This window comes from Zonotrichia leucophrys, chromosome 29 (genome assembly GCF_028769735.1).
Source record: "Zonotrichia leucophrys gambelii isolate GWCS_2022_RI chromosome 29, RI_Zleu_2.0, whole genome shotgun sequence".
NCBI lineage: Eukaryota > Metazoa > Chordata > Aves > Passeriformes > Passerellidae > Zonotrichia > Zonotrichia leucophrys.
Window position 1 is genome coordinate 3,307,224 of NC_088198.1, and position 16,492 is coordinate 3,323,715.

Here is a 16,492-nt window from a genome sequence, read left to right on the forward strand (position 1 = left end):
CCCCCATGTGCCACCCCTGTACACCACGGTGAGCCCGTCCAGCAGCGCGATCTCACCTGGGGACAATGTCACTGTCACCTGTGTCACCCCTATGTCACTCATTGTCACTCGCTGTCACTGCGGTGCGTCCATGTCCCCCATGTCCCCATTGTCCCCTGTGTGTCACTCACTGTCACTGCGTTTTGCTGAAGATGTCCCATGTGTCCCTGTCCCCTCAGGTGTCCCCTCTCATGTCCCCCATGTCCCCTCAGTGTCCCCACTGTCCCCTCAGTGTCCCCAGTGTCACTCACTGTCACTGCGGTGCGTTTTGCTGAAGATGTTCAGTGTGTCTGTGTCACTCAGTGTCCCCATGTCCCCTCAGTGTCCCCAGTGTCACTCACTGTCACTGCGGTGCGTTTTGCTGAAGATGTCCCGTGTGTCCCTGTCCCCCACTGTCCCCTCAGTGTCCCCACTGTCACTCACTGTCACTGCGGTGCGTTTTGCTGAAGATGTTTTTCTCGAAGGCGCGCTGCTCCTTCACGCTGGGGTACGTGTCATCGTAGTACTGCACGGTGGGGACAGCGGTGGGGACATTGGGGACATCATCAGAAACATTGGGGACAGCATCAGAAACATTGGGGACAGCATGGGAACATTGGGGACATCATCAGAAACATTGGGGACAGCGTGGGGACACGGGGACAGCGTTGGGGACATTAGGGACAGCATCAGAAACATTGGGGACAGCGTGGGGGACATTGGGGACAGCGTTGGGGATATGGGGACAGCGTTGGGGACACGGGGACATCATCAGAAACATTGGGGACAGCGTTGGGGACACAGGGACAGCGTGGGGATATGGGGATAGCATCAGAAACATTGAGGACAGTGTGGGGGACATTGGGACAGCGTGGGAACATTGAGCACATCACGGGGATCAGGGGCATGGGGACATTGGGGACACGGGACAGGGACACCGCCACCCCTGACACCTGGGACGCCCGCCCTGTGCCCTCCCTCGGGTCACTGTCCCCAGCTGTCCCCTCCGTGTCCCCTCACCTTGGCGAAGAGCCGCTCGCCGTCGTTGTCCAGGATGATGATGGCCTTGACCGTGTACAGGGACGGCTCCTGGGGACGGGGACAGGGACGGTGACAGGGACAGGGACAGGGCCACCGCCCCAGCCTGGGGACAGCGCCGGCCGTGTCCCCAGTGCCAGGGACAGCAGGGGAGGCACTGCCGGGGTCACTGTCACTGCCGGGGTCACTGTCACTGTGTCCCCCTGTCCCCCGTGTCCCCCCCTTGTCCCCCCGGTGTCGCTGGGGGTCCCCAGGACCAAGTTCTGTGATGCACTGACTGCCCAGAGCCACAGCCCAGTGTAGGACAGAACCCCGCCCCGGGCACCCAGAAATGTCACCAGAACTGTCCCCAATGTCACCAACACTGTCCCCAGTGTCCCTGACTGCCACCAGAATTGTCCCCAGTGTCCCCAATGTCCCTGACTGCCCAGAGCCACAGCCCAGTGCAGGACAGAACCCTGACCTGGGCACCCAGAAATGTGTCACCTCCCAGTGTCCCCAGCGCCTCCCAATCCCTCCCAGTTCCCCCAATTCTCTCCCAGTCCCCCCCAGTCTCTTCCAGTTTCCCCCAATGCTCTCCCAGTCCCCCCCAGTTCCCCCCAGTCCATCCCAGTCCCTCCCAGTTCCCACCATTCTCTCCCAGTCCCCCCCAGTTCCCCCCGGCCCTCACCAGCACCAGCGCCTCCATTTTGCCTCCGCCGCTGCCGACGTGGAGCCGGAAGAGCGCCGGCCGCTGATTGGCTGCTCGCCTGCCAATCACTCTCATAGGCCCCACCCCTCCAGGCTGATTGGTCCGGCATTGCCTGAATCCCGCCAATCGCCGAGCGCTCCCGCGCGGTGGGCGGGCCAATCTTTCCCGCGCTTCCGCGGAAGGGCAGTGATTGGATGAGTCAGCTGTCAATCACCACGGCATGGCGCTCCCGGAAGCGGAGGGGGCGGCGCAGTTACCATAGTGACCGAGGAAGCGCTGACATCACCCCTTTGCCGGGCGCGGACTATGATTGGCTGGCTCGGTGAACACGTGACGGGAAGAGAGCATCATTCCGCTGTTGGTCACGCCCCTCTCGTGGCCACGCCTTCTGTGGGCGGGGCCTCGCCGGCCCTTTGGTCACTCGGGGTCATGGGGGGACATTGGGGACATTTGGGGGCGATTTGGGACAATTGGGGACACGGAGGGACAATTGGGGGCGATTTGAGACATGGAGGGGACATCGGGGGCAGGGACATGGGCGATGTCCCCTCCCAGCTGTTGGGGACATGGAGGGGACATTGGGGACATCATCGGTGTCACCCTCTGCGCCCCGCGGTGTCACATTCCTGTCACCTCCTCCTGCTGTCCCCTCAGGGCCGGGAGGCGCCACCTCCCTCAGCTGTGACACACCCTGGGGGTGACAAATCCTGAGGGTGACACATCCCGGTCCCCACACCCCCGGGTGCCACCACATCATTCCCGCTGTCACCCTGTCCCCAACAATAATAATAAAAACGAATTTAAAAAAAAAACCCAAGAGACATTTATTGAAGGATGGGGGGGGGGGGTACAGGACACAGCGGGGACCCCGGGGGGACCCCGGCACAGCGACCCCGAGGGACCCCGGGCAGGGTCCCGGAGGGTCCCGGGGGATCCTTGGGGGTCCCATGGGGGTCCCAGGGGGTCCCGGGGGGTCCCGGCCCGGCCCCGCGCTGGCTCCCGGGGCCGCCCCAGCTCCCGCCCAGCTCCGGCTCCTGCGGGACAGACGGACACGGGCAGGGCTGGGACAGACGGACACGGACGGGGCTGGGATTGGGATCAGGATCACGATCACCCTTTTCCCGTATTTTTCCCCCCATTTTCCCATACTTTCCCCACCCTTTTTCCCTGTTTTTCCCCATATTTTTCCGCACATTTTCCCCTGATTCTTTCCCACCCTTTTTCCCCCCCATTTCCCCCTGTTTTTTCCCCACCCTCTTCCCTGACTTTTTTCCCACCCTTTTCCCTTTTCCCCCACCCTTTTTCCCCTATTTTTCTGCCCATTTTCCCGTTTATCCCCCACCCATTTCCCCCGTTTTTCCCCCCATTTTCCCCACCCATTTTTCCCTGGTTTTCCCCCCGTTTTTCCCCATTTTCCCTCACCTGCCCGTTAAAACCTCCTTCCTCCTCTTTTTCCCCCCATTCTCCCCACCCATTTCCCCTGTTTTTTCCCCACCCATTTTTCCCTTTTTCCCCCCCTTTTCCCCACCCACTTTCCCCGTTTTTCCCCCCATTTTCCCCCTTTTTCCCTGGTTTTCCCCACCCATTTTCCCTGTTTTTTCCCCACCCATTTTCCCCGTTTTTCCCCACCCATTTTCCCCTGTTTTTCCCCACCCATTTTCCCCATTTCCCCCGTTTTTCCCCACCCATTTTCCGTTTTTTCCCCACCCATTTTCCCCATTTTTCCCTGTTTTTTCCCCACCCATTTTCCCAATTTTTCCTGTTTTTTCTCCACCCATTTTCCCCACCCATTTTCCCCATTTTTCCCTGTTTTTTCCCCACCCATTTTCCCCATTTTTCCCCACCCATTTTCCCCATTTTTTCCCCGTTTTTCCCCCATTTCCCCCTCACCTGCCCGTTAAAACCTCCTCCCTCCTCCGTAGCTGCCGCCGCCGCTGGAGCTGCCGTATCCGCCTGTGGATCCAGGGGGGATTCAAGGACACCCCAAAAACATTTGGGGACCCCCCAGAGACCCAGGACCCTGCCAGGACAATCTGGGACCCCCACAGGATTTTTTTGGGGTCTTCCCAGCCCATTTTGAGCTCTCCCTACAGGTTATTTTCAGGTCACCCCAATACATTTTAAGCTCCTCTGGGGGATTTTGGGGTGCCCCAGGTGATTTTTGGGGTTCCCCAGGTGATTTTTGGGGCTCCCCAGATGATTTTAAGGGTGCCCCAGGTAATTTTGGGGTTCCCCAGGTGATTTTGGGGTTCCTCAGGTGATTTTAAGGGTGCCCCAGGTGATTTTGGGGTTCCCCAGGTGGGATTTTGGGACACTCACTGCTGCCATAGGGCCCCAAGCTGCGCCCCCCAAAACTGCCCCAGTACATTTAGGATATTTTGGGGTTCCCCAGGTTGTTTTTGGGGTCCCCTAAAATATCCTAAATTGATTTTTTTGGGGTTCCCAAGGTGGGATTTTGGGGACTCACCACCACCGTAGAGCCCCGAGCTGCACCCCAAAACTGCCCCAGTACATTTAGGATATTTTGGGGTTCCTCAGATGATTTTTTGGGGTTCCTTGGATGGTTTTTGGGGGACTCACCACTGCTGTAAGGCCCTGAGCTGCACCCCAAAGCTGCCCCAGTACATTTAGGATATTTGGGGTTCCCCAGGTTGTTTTTAAAATTGATTTTTTGGGGTTCCCAAGGTGGGATTTTGGGGACTCATCACCATCATAGAGTTCCGAGCTGCGCCCCAAAGCTGTGCCCCAGTACATTTAGGATATTTTGGGGTTCCCCAGGTTGTTTTTGGGGTCCCCTAAAATATCCTAAATTGATTTTTTTGGGGTTCCCCAGGTTATTTTGGGGTACTCACCGCCGCCGTAGGGTCCTGAGCTGCGCCCCAAAGCTGCCCCAGTACATTTAGGATATTTTGGGGTTCCCAAGGTGGGATTTTTGGGGGCTTTTGGGGACTCACCACCACCGTAGGGCCCCGAGCTGCACCCCAAAGTTGCACCCCAGTACATTTAGGATATTTTGGGGTTCCCAAGGTGGGATTTTTGGGGTTCCCCAGGTGATTTTTGGGGGATTTTGGGGACTCACCACTGCTGTAAGGCCCTGAGCTGCGCCCCAAAGCTGCACCCCAGCACATTTAAGGTATTTTGGAATTTTGGGGGTTTTTGGGGTACTCACCGCCGCCGTAGGGCCCCGAGCTGCCCCCCAAAGCTGCCCCAGTACATTTAGGATATTTTGGGGTTCCCAAGGTGGGATTTTTGGGGGATTTTGGGGTACTCACCGCCGCCGTAGGGCCCCGAGCTGCACCCCAAAGCTGTGCCCCAGCACATTTAGGATATTTTGGGGTTCCCCAGGTGATTTTTTGGGGGGTTTTTGGGGACTCACCGCCGCCGTAGGGCCCCGAGCTGCGCCCCAAAGCTGCACCCCAGTACATTTAGGATATTTTGGATTTTTGGGGGATTTTGGGGACTCACCGCCGCCGTAGGGCCCCGAGCTGCGCCCCCCGAAGCTGCCGCCCTTCATGGGCCCGAAGCTCGAGGCCTGGTTGTTGTAGCTGCCGAAGTCGTTGTAGCTGCCCCCGCCCCCGAAATTGCTGCCTGGGGGGGGACACACACGGGGGGGACATCGGGGTCAGGGGGGGACATCGGGGTCAGGGGGGGACACGGAGCAGCCGCCCCTGGGGGGTTTGGGGGGTTTGGGAGGGGGGGATTGGGACCCCCAACGCCCCAAACCCTGCCAGGGAGCTTCCCCTGAGATCCCAAAGCCCCCCGAGCTCCAGGATGGGATCCCTGAGATCCCAAAGCCCCCTGAAATCTGGGATCCCTTCCCTGAGATCCCAAAGCCCCCCAAGCTCCAGGATGGGTTCCCAGACCTCCCAAATTCTCCAGGATGGGTTCCCAGAGATCCCAAATCCTCCACGTTTGATTCCCAAAGATCCCAAATCCCCGTGATCGCTTCCCTGAGCTCCCAAATCCCTCTGTGATCTCCAAGATGGGTTCCCAGACCTCCCAAATTCTCCAGGATGGGTTCCCTGAGATCCAAACCCCTCTGTGATCTCCAGGATGGATTCCCAGGGATCCCAAAGCCCCTGATGATCTCCAGGATCCTTTCCATGAAATCCCAAATTCTCCAGGATCCCTTCCCAGAGATCCCAAATCCCCCTGGTGATCTCCAGGATGGGTTCCCTGAGATCCCAAATTCTCCAGGATGGGTTCCTAGAGATCCCAAACCCCCTGATCCTTCCCTGAGATCCCAAATCCCTCTGTGATCTCCAGGATGGGTTCCCTGAGATCCCAAAGCCCCCTGAACTCTGGGATCCTTTCCCTGAGATCCCAAATCCCCCGGTGATCTCCAGGATGGGTTCCCAGACCTCCCAAATTCCCCAGGATGGGTTCCCTGAACCCCCCTGATCCTTCCCTGAGATCCCAAAGCCCCCTGAACTCTGGGATCCTTTCCCTGAGATCCCAAAGCCCCCTGAGCTCCAGGATCCTTTCCGTGAAATCCCAAATCCTCCAGGACCCCTTCCCTGAGATCCCAAATCCCTCTGTGATCTCCAGGATGGGTTCCCTGAGATCCCAAACCCCCCCAATCCTTCCCTGAGATCCCAAAGCCCCCCGAGCTCCAGGATGGGTTCCCAGAGATCCCAAATCCTCCCCGTTGGATTCCCTGAGATCCCAAATCCCCGTGATCGCTTCCCTGAGCTCCCAAACCCCTCAATGACCCCTCCTGACCCCCAACCCCGGCTGCAGGGCAGGGCCACCTCCCCTGGGGTGTCCCCTCAGTGTCCCCGGGGTGTCCCCTCAGTGTCCCCATTGTCCCTTCAGTGTCCCCATTGTCCCTGGGGTGTCCCCTCAGTGTCCCCAGGGTGTCCCCAGTGTCCCCAGGGTGTCCCCTCAGTGTCCCCATTGTCCCTGGGGCGTCCCCTCAGTGTCCCCCAGGGATGTCCCCAATGTCCCCAGGGATGTCCCCAATGTCCCCTGGGGTGTCCTGCAGTGTCCCCAGTGTCCCCCAGGGATGTCCCCAATGTCCCACAGGGATGTCCCCAATGTCCCCAGGGATGTCCCCAATGTCCCCTGGAGGTGTCCCCTCAGTGTGCACCAGTGGATGTCCCCATTGTCCCCAGGGTGTCCCCATTGTCCCCTCAGTGTCCCCATTGTCCCCAGGCTGTCCCCATTGTCCCCTCAGTGTCCCCATTGTCCCCTCAGTGTCCCCATTGTCCCCTCAGTGTCCCCAGGGTGTCCCCAGGTCCCACCTGTGCCCGCCTCGCCCAGCCCGTTGCGCACGGCCAGCGCAGGGCCCCGTGCCATCCCCTCAGTGTCCCCATTGTCCCCTCAGTGTCCCCATTGTCCCCTCAGTGTCCCCATTGTCCCCTCAGTGTCCCCAGTGTCCCCATTGTCCCACCTGTGCCCGCCTCGCCCAGCCCGTTGCGCACGGCCAGCGCAGGGCCCCGTGCCGGCCGCCTGCCGCCGCTGCCGCCGCCGAAGCCGCCGCCGCCGTTGTTGTAGCCGTCGTAGGAGCCGCTGCCGCCGTAACCGCGGCTGCCGCCCGAGTACCCGGGGCCGCCGCCGCCGCCGTACCCTGGGGACGGGACGGGGCTGAGACAGGGGAGAGGCTGGGCACGGCTGGGCATCGGTGGGCACGGCTGGGCTGTGGGGCTGTGGGGATGGGAGTGCTGGCACTGCCCTGGGGCCTGGCCTGGTGCAGGGCTGGGGCATGACCTGGCACTGCCCCGGGGCTGGGGCCTGGCCTGGCATTGCCCCGGGGCTGGGGCATGGCCTGGCATTGCCCTGGGGCCAGGTGTCCTGGTGCAGGGCTTCGGCCTGGCCTGGCACTGCCCCGGGGCTGGGGCTCATCCTGGGGTGGCCCCAAGGCTGGCACTGCCCCGGGGCTGGGGCATGGCCTGGCATTGCCCTGGGGCTGGGGCCCGGCCTGGCATTGCCCTGGGGCTGGGGCCTGGCCTGGCACTGCCCCGGGGCTGGGGCATGACCTGGCATTGCCCTGGGGCCTGGCCTGGTGCGGGGCTGGGGCCTGGCCTGGCACTGCCCCGGGGCTGGGGCCTGGCCTGGCACTGCCCCTGGGGCTGGGGCATGACCTGGCATTTCCCTGGGGCTGGGGCATGACCTGGTGCAGGTCTTGGGCCTGGCCTGGCACTGCCCCTGGGGCTGGGGCATGACCTGGTGCAGGGCTTGGGTCCAGCCTGGCACTGCCCCGGGGCTGGGGCATGACCTGGCATTGCCCTGGGGCTGCGGCCTGGCATTGCCACGGGGCTGGGGCATGACCTGGTGCAGGGCTTGGGTCCAGCCTGGCATTGCCCTGGGGCTGGGGCTCATCCTGGGGTTGCCCCAAGGCTGGCACTGCCCCCAGGGCTGGAACCTGGCCTGGTGCAGGGCTTGAGCTTGGCCTGGCACTGCCCCAGGGCTGGTACTGCCCCCAAGGCTGGGGCATGGCCTGGTGGTGCCCTGGGGCTGGGGCCTGGCATTGCCCTGGGGCTGGGGCATAACCTGGTGCAGGTCTTGGGCCTGGCCTGGCACTGCCCCGGGGCTGGGGCATGACCTGGCATTGCCCCGGGGCTGGGGCCTGGCCTGGTGCAGGGCTTGGGTCCAGCCTGGCACTGCCCCGGGGCTGGGGCATGACCTGGCATTGCCCTGGGGCCTGGCCTGGTGCAGGGCTGGGGCCTGGCCTGGCATTGCCACGGGGCTGGGGCTCATCCTGGGGTTGCCCCAAGGCTGGCACTGCCCCCAGGGCTGGAACCCGGCCTGGTGCAGGGCTTGAGCCCGGCCTGGCACTGCCCCAGGGCTGGTACTGCCCCCAAGGCTGGGGCATGGCCTGGTGGTGCCCCCAGGGCTGTACCCACACCTGGCACAGCACTCAGGCCTAGCCTGGCACTGCCCCAGGGCTGTACCCACACCTGGCACAGCACTCAGGCCTAGCCTGGCACTGCCCCAGGGCTGGAACCTGGCCTGGCACAGCACTCAGGCCCAGGCTGGCACTGCCCCAGGGCTGTACCCACACCTGGCACAGCACTCAGGCCCAGGCTGGCACTGCCCTGGAGCCAGGACCTGGCCTGGCACAGCACTCAGGCCCAGGCTGGCACTGCCCTGGAGCCAGGACCTGGCCTGGCACAGCACTCAGGCCCAGGCTGGCACTGCCCTGGAGCCAGGACCTGGCCTGGCACAGGACTCGGGCCCGGCCTGGCCTTACCGTCAGCACCATATCCATTAAATCCGTCGCCGCGGCCGCCGCCAAATCCACCTGGAAAGAACAAACCGGGCTGGGGCCCCGGAGCCCGGGGGGAGCCCGGCGGGTCCCCGTGCCCCATCCCTGTCCCCGTGCCCCATCCCTGTCCCCGTGTCCCCGTGTCCCCGTGTCCCCGTGCTGTCACTCACCACGGCCACCGAAGTTGCCGCCGCGGTTGAAGTTGTCACCGCCGCCGAAGCCGCCGCGGCCGCCGCCGCCGAAGTTTCCGGAACCGCTGCGGCCTGGGGGGGGGGGGGCACAGCCTTAGGGTGGGCACGGGGGGCATGGGGGGCATGGGGGGCACGGGGGGCACCGGGCGCTCACCTCGCTGCCCGGCCGAGGCGCTGGCCATCTCCTGCTTGGACAGAGCCTTGCGCACCTCGCAGTTGTGCCCGTTCACCGTGTGGTACTTCTGGACTGCGGGGACACCGGGGACACCGCGGGGTCAGCACGGGTGGCACCGACCCGGCCAGGGTGGCACCGACCCGGCCAGGGTGGCACCGACCCGGCCAGGGTGGCACCGACCCGGCCAGGGTGGCACCGACCCAGCCAGGGTGGCACTGACCCAGACAGGGTGGCACCGACCCAGCCAGGGTGACACTGACCCGGCCACGGTGGCACCGAGCCAGCCAGGGTGGCACTGACCCGGCCAGGGTGGCACCGACCCGGCCAGGGTGGCACCGACCCGGCCAGGGTGGCACCGACCCGGCCAGGGTGGCACCGACCCAGCCAGGGTGGCACTGACCCAGACAGGGTGGCACTGACCCAGCCAGGGTGGCCCTGACCCAGCCAGGGTGGCACCGACCCAGACAGGGTGGCACTGACCCAGACAGGGTGGCACTGACCCGGCCAGGGTGGCACTGACCCGGCCAGGGTGGCACCGACCCGGCCAGGGTGGCACTGACCCGGCCGGGGTGGCACTGCCCCACAGTGTCCCCAGCTGGTTGCCACTGCCCCAAACCGTCCCCAAGCTGTCCCCAGCCAGGCTGTCACCCACCCCAGCGTCTCCGCATTGTCCTCAGCCAGGCTGTCACCTCCCCACAGTGTCCCCAGCCTGTCCCCAGCCTGTCCCCAGCCAGGCTGTCCCATCCAGTATCACTGGCTTGTCCCCAGTCTGTCCCCAACCAGGCTGTCCCCAGCCCCACGTGTCCCCAGTGTCCCCAGGTTGTCCCTCAATTGTCCCCAGTGTCCCCAGATGTCTCCCCAGGCTGCTCCCAGCCAGGCTGTCCTGAGCCCCAGGTGTCCCCAGTTTGTCCCCTGAGGCGTCCCCAGGTGTCTCCCTGTGGTGTCCCCACACTGTCCCCAGCCAGGCTGTCCCCGGTGTCCCCACGCTGTCCGCAATGTCCCCCAGGCTGTCCCCAGGTGTCCCCCAGGCTGTCCCCACACTGTCCACAATGTCCCCACACTGTCCCCAGATGTCCCCAGGCTGTCCCCGGTGTCCCCACGCTGTCCGCAATGTCCCCAGGCTGTCCCAGGTGTCCCTGGTGTCCCCAGCCAGGCTGTCCCCGGTGTCCCCATTGCGGACTGTCCGCAATGTCCCCAGGCTGTCCCCAGTGTCCCCACGCTGTCCACAATGTCCCCCAGGCTGTCCCCAATGTCCCCAGGCTGTCCCTGGGCTGTCCCCACACTGTCCCAAGGTCCCCACACTGTCCACAACGTCCCCAGGCTGTCTCCAATGTCCCCACACTGTCCCCAGTGTCCCCAGGCTGTCCCCATACTGTCCACAATGTCCCCAGGCTGTCCCCAGGTGTCCCCCAGGTGTCCCCAATGTCCCCAGGCTGTCCCCAGGCTGTCCCCATACTGTCCCAGTGTCCCCCAGGTGTCCCCAGTGTCCCCAGGCTGTCCCCTGTGTCCCCAACCAGGCCGTCCCCAGTGTCCCCAGGTGTCCCCAATGTCCCCACACTGTCCCCAATGTCCCCACACTGTCCCCAGTGTCCCCAGGCTGTCCCCAGGCGTCCCCGCTGTCACTCACTGACGATTTTGTCCACGGAGTCGTGGTCGTCGAAGGTGACGAAGGCGAAGCCGCGCTTTTTGCCGCTGCCGCGGTCGGTCATGATCTCGATGACCTCGATCTTGCCGTACTGCCCGAAGTACTCGCGCAGGTGATGCTCCTCCGTGTCCTCCTTGATGCCGCCCACGAAGATCTTCTTCACCGTCAGGTGCGCGCCGGGCCGCTGCGAGTCCTGGGCACGCGGGGACACACGGGGACAGCGGCCGCGGTCACTGTCACTGTCCCCAGGGCCAGCACCCAGCAGGCACAGTCACTGCCACCATACCTGTCCCCAGGGCCACCACCCAGAGCAGGTGTGGACAATGTCCCTGTCCCCAGGGACACTGCTATGAGCACCAGGCACAGTCACTGTCACTGTCCCCAGGGCCACCACCCAGAGCAGGTATGGACAATGTCCCTGTCCCTGTCCCCAGGGCCACCACCCAGCAAGAATGGCTACTGCCACCATACCTGTCCCCAGGGCCACCACCCAGCAACAACGGCCACTGCCACCATCCCTGTTCTCAGGGCCACCACCCAGAGCAGGTATGGACAATGTCCCTGTCCCCAGGGCCACCACCTGGAGCACCATGCATGGACAATGTCCCTGTCACTGTCCCCAGGGCCACTGCTATGAGCACCAGGCATGGCCACTGCCACCATCCCTGTCCCCAGGGCCACCACCCAGAGCAGGTATGGACAATGTCCCTGTCACTGTCCCCAGGGCCAGCACCCAGCAAAAATGGCCACTGCCACCATCCCTGTCCCCAGGGCCAGCACCCAGCAGGCACAGTCACTGCCACCATACCTGTCCCCAGGGCCACCACCCAGCAAGAATGGCCACTGCCACCATCCCTGTCCCCAGGGCCACCACCCAGAGCAGGCATGGACAATGTCCCTGTCACTGTCCCCAGGGCCACCACCCAGCAAGAACGGCCACTGCCACCATCCCTGTCCCCAGGGCCACCACCCAGCAGGCACAGTCACTGTCACCATCCCTGTCCCCAGGGCCACCACCCAGCAAGAACTGCTGCTGGCCACTGCACTGCCACCATCCCTGTCCCCAGGGCCACCAACCACCCAGAACAGGCATGGACAATGTCCCTATTCCCAAGGCCACTGCTATGAGCAGCAGGCACAGCCACTGTCACTGTCCCCAGGGCCAGCACCCAGCAACAACGGCCACTGCCACCATCCCTGTCCCCAGGGCCACCAACCACCCAGAACAGGCATGGACAATGTCCCTATTCCCAAGGACACTGCTATGAGCAGCAGGCACAGCCACTGTCACTGTCCCCAGGGCCACCACCTGGAGCAGCAGGCATGGAGAATGTCCCTGTCACTGTCCCCAGGGCCACCACCCAGCAGGCACAGTCACTGCCACCATCCCTGTCCCCAGGGCCACCACCCAGAGCAGGTATGGACAATGTCCCTGTCACTGTCCCCAGGGCCACCACCCAGCAACAACGGCCACTGCCACCATCCCTGTCCCCAGGGCCACCACCCAGAGCAGGTATGGACAATGTCCCTGTCACTGTCCCCAGGGCCACCACCCAGCAACAACGGCCACTGCCACCATCCCTGTTCCCAGGGCCACCACCCAGAGCAGGTATGGACAATGTCCCTGTCACTGTCCCCAGGGCCACCACGTGGAGCACCAGGCATGGCCACTGCCACCATCCCTGTCCCCAGTGTCGCTGCCATGAGGACCCAGCACAGCCACCGCCACTCCTGTCCCCATTGTCCCCTCACTGCTCTGGACACAGCCCATTTGGGCTCCACCACCCTGCCATATCCCCAGTGTCCCCAATGTCCCCAGTGTCCCTCACCTCTCTGGACACGGCCCGTTTGGGCTCCACCACCCTGCCATGTCCCCTCAGTGTCCCCAGTGTCCCCAGTGTCCCCAGTGTCCCTCACCTCTCTGGACACGGCCCGTTTGGGCTCCACCACCCTGCCGTCCACCTTGTGTGGCCGCGCGTTCATGGCAGCATCGACCTCCTCCACCGACGAGTAGGTGACGAAGCCGAAGCCCCGCGAGCGCTTTGTGTTGGGGTCCCGCATCACCTGGGGACAGGGACAGACACAGGGACACCTCAGGGACACAGGGACATGGGGACAGACACAGGGACACGGGGACAGACACAGGGACACGGGGACAGACACAGGAATGCCATGAACCCGAAGCCCCGCGAGCGCTTTGTGTTGGGGTCCCGCATCACCTGGGGACAGGGACAGACACAGGGACACCTCAGGGACACGGGGACAGACACAGGGACACGGGGACAGGCACAGGAATGCCATGAACCCGAAGCCCCGCGAGCGCTTTGTGTTGGGGTCCTGCATCACCTGGGGACAGCGGGGACACCTCAGGGACACATCAGGGACAGAGGGACATGGGGACAGACACAGGGACACATCTGGGACATGGGGACAGACACACGGACAGACACAGGGACATGGGGTACACAGGGACATGGGGACAGACACAGGGACACATCAGGGACGGACACACAAACACAGGGACAGACACAGGGACACAGAGGACACGATCCTGGGGACCCCAACCCCATTTTCAGTCATCCCAGTCCTGCTCTCAGGGATCCCAAGCCCATTTCAGGGGTGTCAGGGCTGGTTTCAGGGATCTCAGGATCCTAAGCCTGTTTTTGGGGATCCCAAGCCCATTTTTGGGTACCCCAGCCCCATTTTTGGGTACCCCAGCCCCATTTTTTGGGGTCCCAGCCCCATTTTTGGGTACCCCAGCCTGTTTTGGGGGTGCCCTCACCACGCAGTCAGTCAGCGTGTCCCACTGCTTGAAGGAGATCCCAGCCCCTTTCAGTGACCCCAGCCCCATTTCACAGATCCCAGCCCCATTTCTGGGTACCCCAGCCCCATTTTTGGGTACCCCAGTCCCATTTCTGGGTACCCCAGCCCCGTTTTGGGGGTGCCCTCACCACGCAGTCGGTCAGCGTGCCCCACTGCTTGAAGGGAATCCCAGCCCATTTTCAGTGGTCCCAGCCCCGTTTTCAGGGGTCCCAGCCCCATTTCTGGGTACCCCAGCCCGTTTTGGGGGTGCCCTCACCACGCAGTCGGTCAGCGTGCCCCACTGCTCGAAGGGGATCCCAGCCCATTTCAGTGATCCCATCCCATTTTTGGGTACCCCAGCCCAATTTTAGGGGGGTCCCAGCCCCATTTTTGGGGGGTCCCTCACCACGCAGTCGGTCAGCGTGCCCCACTGCTCGAAGTGGATCCCAAGCCCATTTTTGGGTACCCCAGCCCCATTTTAGGGGGGTCCCAGCCCCCGTTTTGGGGGTGCCCTCACCACGCAGTCGGTCAGCGTGCCCCACTGCTCGAAGTGGCTGCGCAGGCTCTCGTCCGTGGTCTCGAAGCTCAGGCCCCCGATGAAGAGCTTGCGGAGCTGCTCCGGCTCCTTCGGGGACTGCGGGGACACGGCGACGTCAGGGGGACCCCAAAAACCCCAAAGGGATCAGGGGAACCCCAAAAACCCCACAGGGATCAGGGGAACCCCAAAAAACCTGCAAAGGGGTCGCAGGAACCCCAAAACCCCCCAAAATCCCCTGAAAGTGGCAGGAGGGGGTCAGGAGAACCTCAATACCCCCCGAAATGGGGTCAGGGGTGGGGGAACCCCAAAATCCCCCTCACCCAGCTCATGGGGGTCAGGGGAACCCCAAAACCCCACAGCGGACCCAAACCCCAGGTCAGGGGAACCCACCCACAAAAGAAACCCCCCAAAATCCACTGACAAGTGGGGAGGTTAGGGAACCCAATAACCCCCTGAAGGTCATGGGGTGGGGAACCCCAAAATCCCCCCACCACTGCTCATGGGGGGTCAGGGGGAACCCAATACCCCCTCCGAAATGTGGGTCAGGGGGAACCCCAAAATCCCCTACACAGCTCAATGGGGTCAGGGAACCCCAAAATCCCCCTCACCCAGCTCAATGGGGGTCAGGGGACCCCCAAAACCCCCTTACCCATCTCATGAAGGGCTGACATCCCAAATCCCTCCTGGGACCCCAAAAAAACCCTCCTGGAACCCTCCCCCACCCCCCCCATCCCCTGACACCCCAAACCCCCCCCCAATAAACCCTCCCCCCCCCCACCCCAGGCCCCTGAGCCCCCCCTGGACCCCATCCCTGCCCCACAGGGACCCCCCCCCCAATCTCCCCCATCCCAAATTTTGGGGCCACCTGAACCTTGAGCATCCCCAGTTCCCACCTGGGGGGGGACCAGCACCCCCCAACCCAAATTTCTCCCCATCCCAAACCCCCAAATCTCTCCCCACCCCCCATTTTTGGGGCCTACCAGTCCCCCCCCCAACTCCTCCATCCCCTAATTTCGAGCCCCCCAACCCTAAATTCGAACTCCCAAACCCCACAAAGCCCCCAACCCTTCTTGTTAACCCTCCCAAGCCCCCATACCCCACATTTCAACCCCCCCAACCCAAATTTTCCACATCCCAGACCCCCAAACCTCTCCCCCAGCCCCCATTTTTGGGGCCTCCCACTCCCCTCAGCGCCCCCAGCCCCTATTTTTGACCCTTCCATCCCCCACCTTTGACCCCCAACCCTAAATTTGAACTCCCCCACTCCCCCCGCTTTAATTTTAAACCCTCCCACCCCAAATTTCACACCCCCCACCCCAAAATCCCCCCTCCCCACCCGTTATTTCCAAGACCCCCCGCGTGTCCCCCTCCCCATATTTGCGTGTCCCCCCCACCCCGGGTGACACAAAGGACGCGCACGTGGCCGCGGGAGCGCGCGCGGGGGGGGGGGGGGGGGCGGTGGGTAGAGGGGGGGTCGCGCATGCGCCTCAAGCGGGGGAAGAGGATGAGGGGAGGGTCTGTGGGACCCCCCCCCCCAAAAAATGGAGCCGGAGAGGGGAGGAGGAGATGGGGCCTCTGTGTGATTCCCCCCCCAAAATCAGCTCTGTGGGACCCCCCCCAAAATGGAGCCTGAGGGAGGGGGAGGGGATGGGGGGGGCTCTGTGGGACCCCCCCAAAATGGATCATGAGGGGGGGGAGGGGGAGCCCTGTGTGTGACCCCCCCCACCAATGGCGCCTGCGCGGGTGGGGGGAGGGGGGGGGGTCCTCGCGTTGCGCAGGCGCACTGAGCTCCCGCGGCCCGCCAGGCGGCGGCGGCGGCGGGGGCGGCGCGCTGAGGGTGGGGGGGGGGGGACACGGACGGCCGGGATTGATAAAAAACCACCGCGCGCGGATGGGCGAGCGGGACCGCGGCGCGGGCGCTGACCTCGGCCTTGGCCATGGCGGCGGCGCGGGGCGGGGCGGGCCGGGCGGTGGCGGCAGCGCGCGATGCTCCCTCTGCGAGGGCCGACACGGAAAGGGGCCGAGCGACGCGAGCGCCGCCGCCTCACCCCGCCGCCCCCGCCGCCCTCACGGCCCCCGCGCCGCCTCCCATTGGCTGACGCCTCGAGGCGACGCCGCCCCATTGGGTGGCTGAACGAGCTCCGCCCACAGTGCCGCCGCTGATTGGTTGATCCAAGAAACGTCCCG

General features: G+C 63.8%; 1 protein-coding gene and 1 long non-coding RNA gene across 5 annotated transcripts; both read right to left on the reverse strand.

Annotated features, from left to right (window-relative positions):
• Positions 1-8: 8 nt before the first annotated feature.
• On the reverse strand, positions 9-1,801 carry LOC135459257 (uncharacterized). The gene is made up of 4 exons (XR_010442992.1): positions 1,727-1,801; positions 1,039-1,107; positions 463-544; positions 9-56 (listed from the first exon to the last, which is right to left on the reverse strand). It is a non-coding gene; the product is annotated as an uncharacterized LOC135459257 (long non-coding RNA).
• An 877-nt stretch (positions 1,802-2,678) lies between these two features.
• On the reverse strand, positions 2,679-16,365 carry HNRNPA1 (heterogeneous nuclear ribonucleoprotein A1). Of its 4 annotated transcripts, none has more exons than XM_064734922.1 (11): positions 16,230-16,365; positions 14,285-14,401; positions 12,883-13,029; positions 10,948-11,158; positions 9,300-9,392; positions 9,125-9,217; positions 8,940-8,990; positions 7,140-7,316; positions 5,213-5,335; positions 3,638-3,700; positions 2,679-2,781 (listed from the first exon to the last, which is right to left on the reverse strand). In XM_064734922.1, exons 1-10 carry the CDS (start codon positions 16,242-16,244, stop codon positions 3,645-3,647), a joined length of 1,083 nt encoding a protein of 360 aa, XP_064590992.1. In that variant the 5' UTR covers positions 16,245-16,365; the 3' UTR covers positions 2,679-2,781; positions 3,638-3,644. The 4 variants fall into 4 exon arrangements, with proteins under 4 accessions (XP_064590992.1, XP_064590991.1, XP_064590994.1 ...); XM_064734921.1 differs by having other exon boundaries at positions 2,698-2,833; XM_064734923.1 differs by having other exon boundaries at positions 2,741-2,808.
• Positions 16,366-16,492: the final 127 nt, after the last annotated feature.

Excerpts from the sequence above, each read along its gene's own strand:
- HNRNPA1 (XM_064734922.1), bottom strand. Across the intron at positions 9,218-9,299 it reads CGCCTCGGCCGGGCAGCGAG|GCCGCAGCGGTTCCGGAAAC; the intron begins GTGAGCGCCCGG and ends CCCCCCCCCCAG. Across the intron at positions 3,701-5,212 it reads CTCGGGGCCCTACGGCGGCG|GCGGATACGGCAGCTCCAGC; the intron begins GTGAGTCCCCAA and ends CTGGATCCACAG.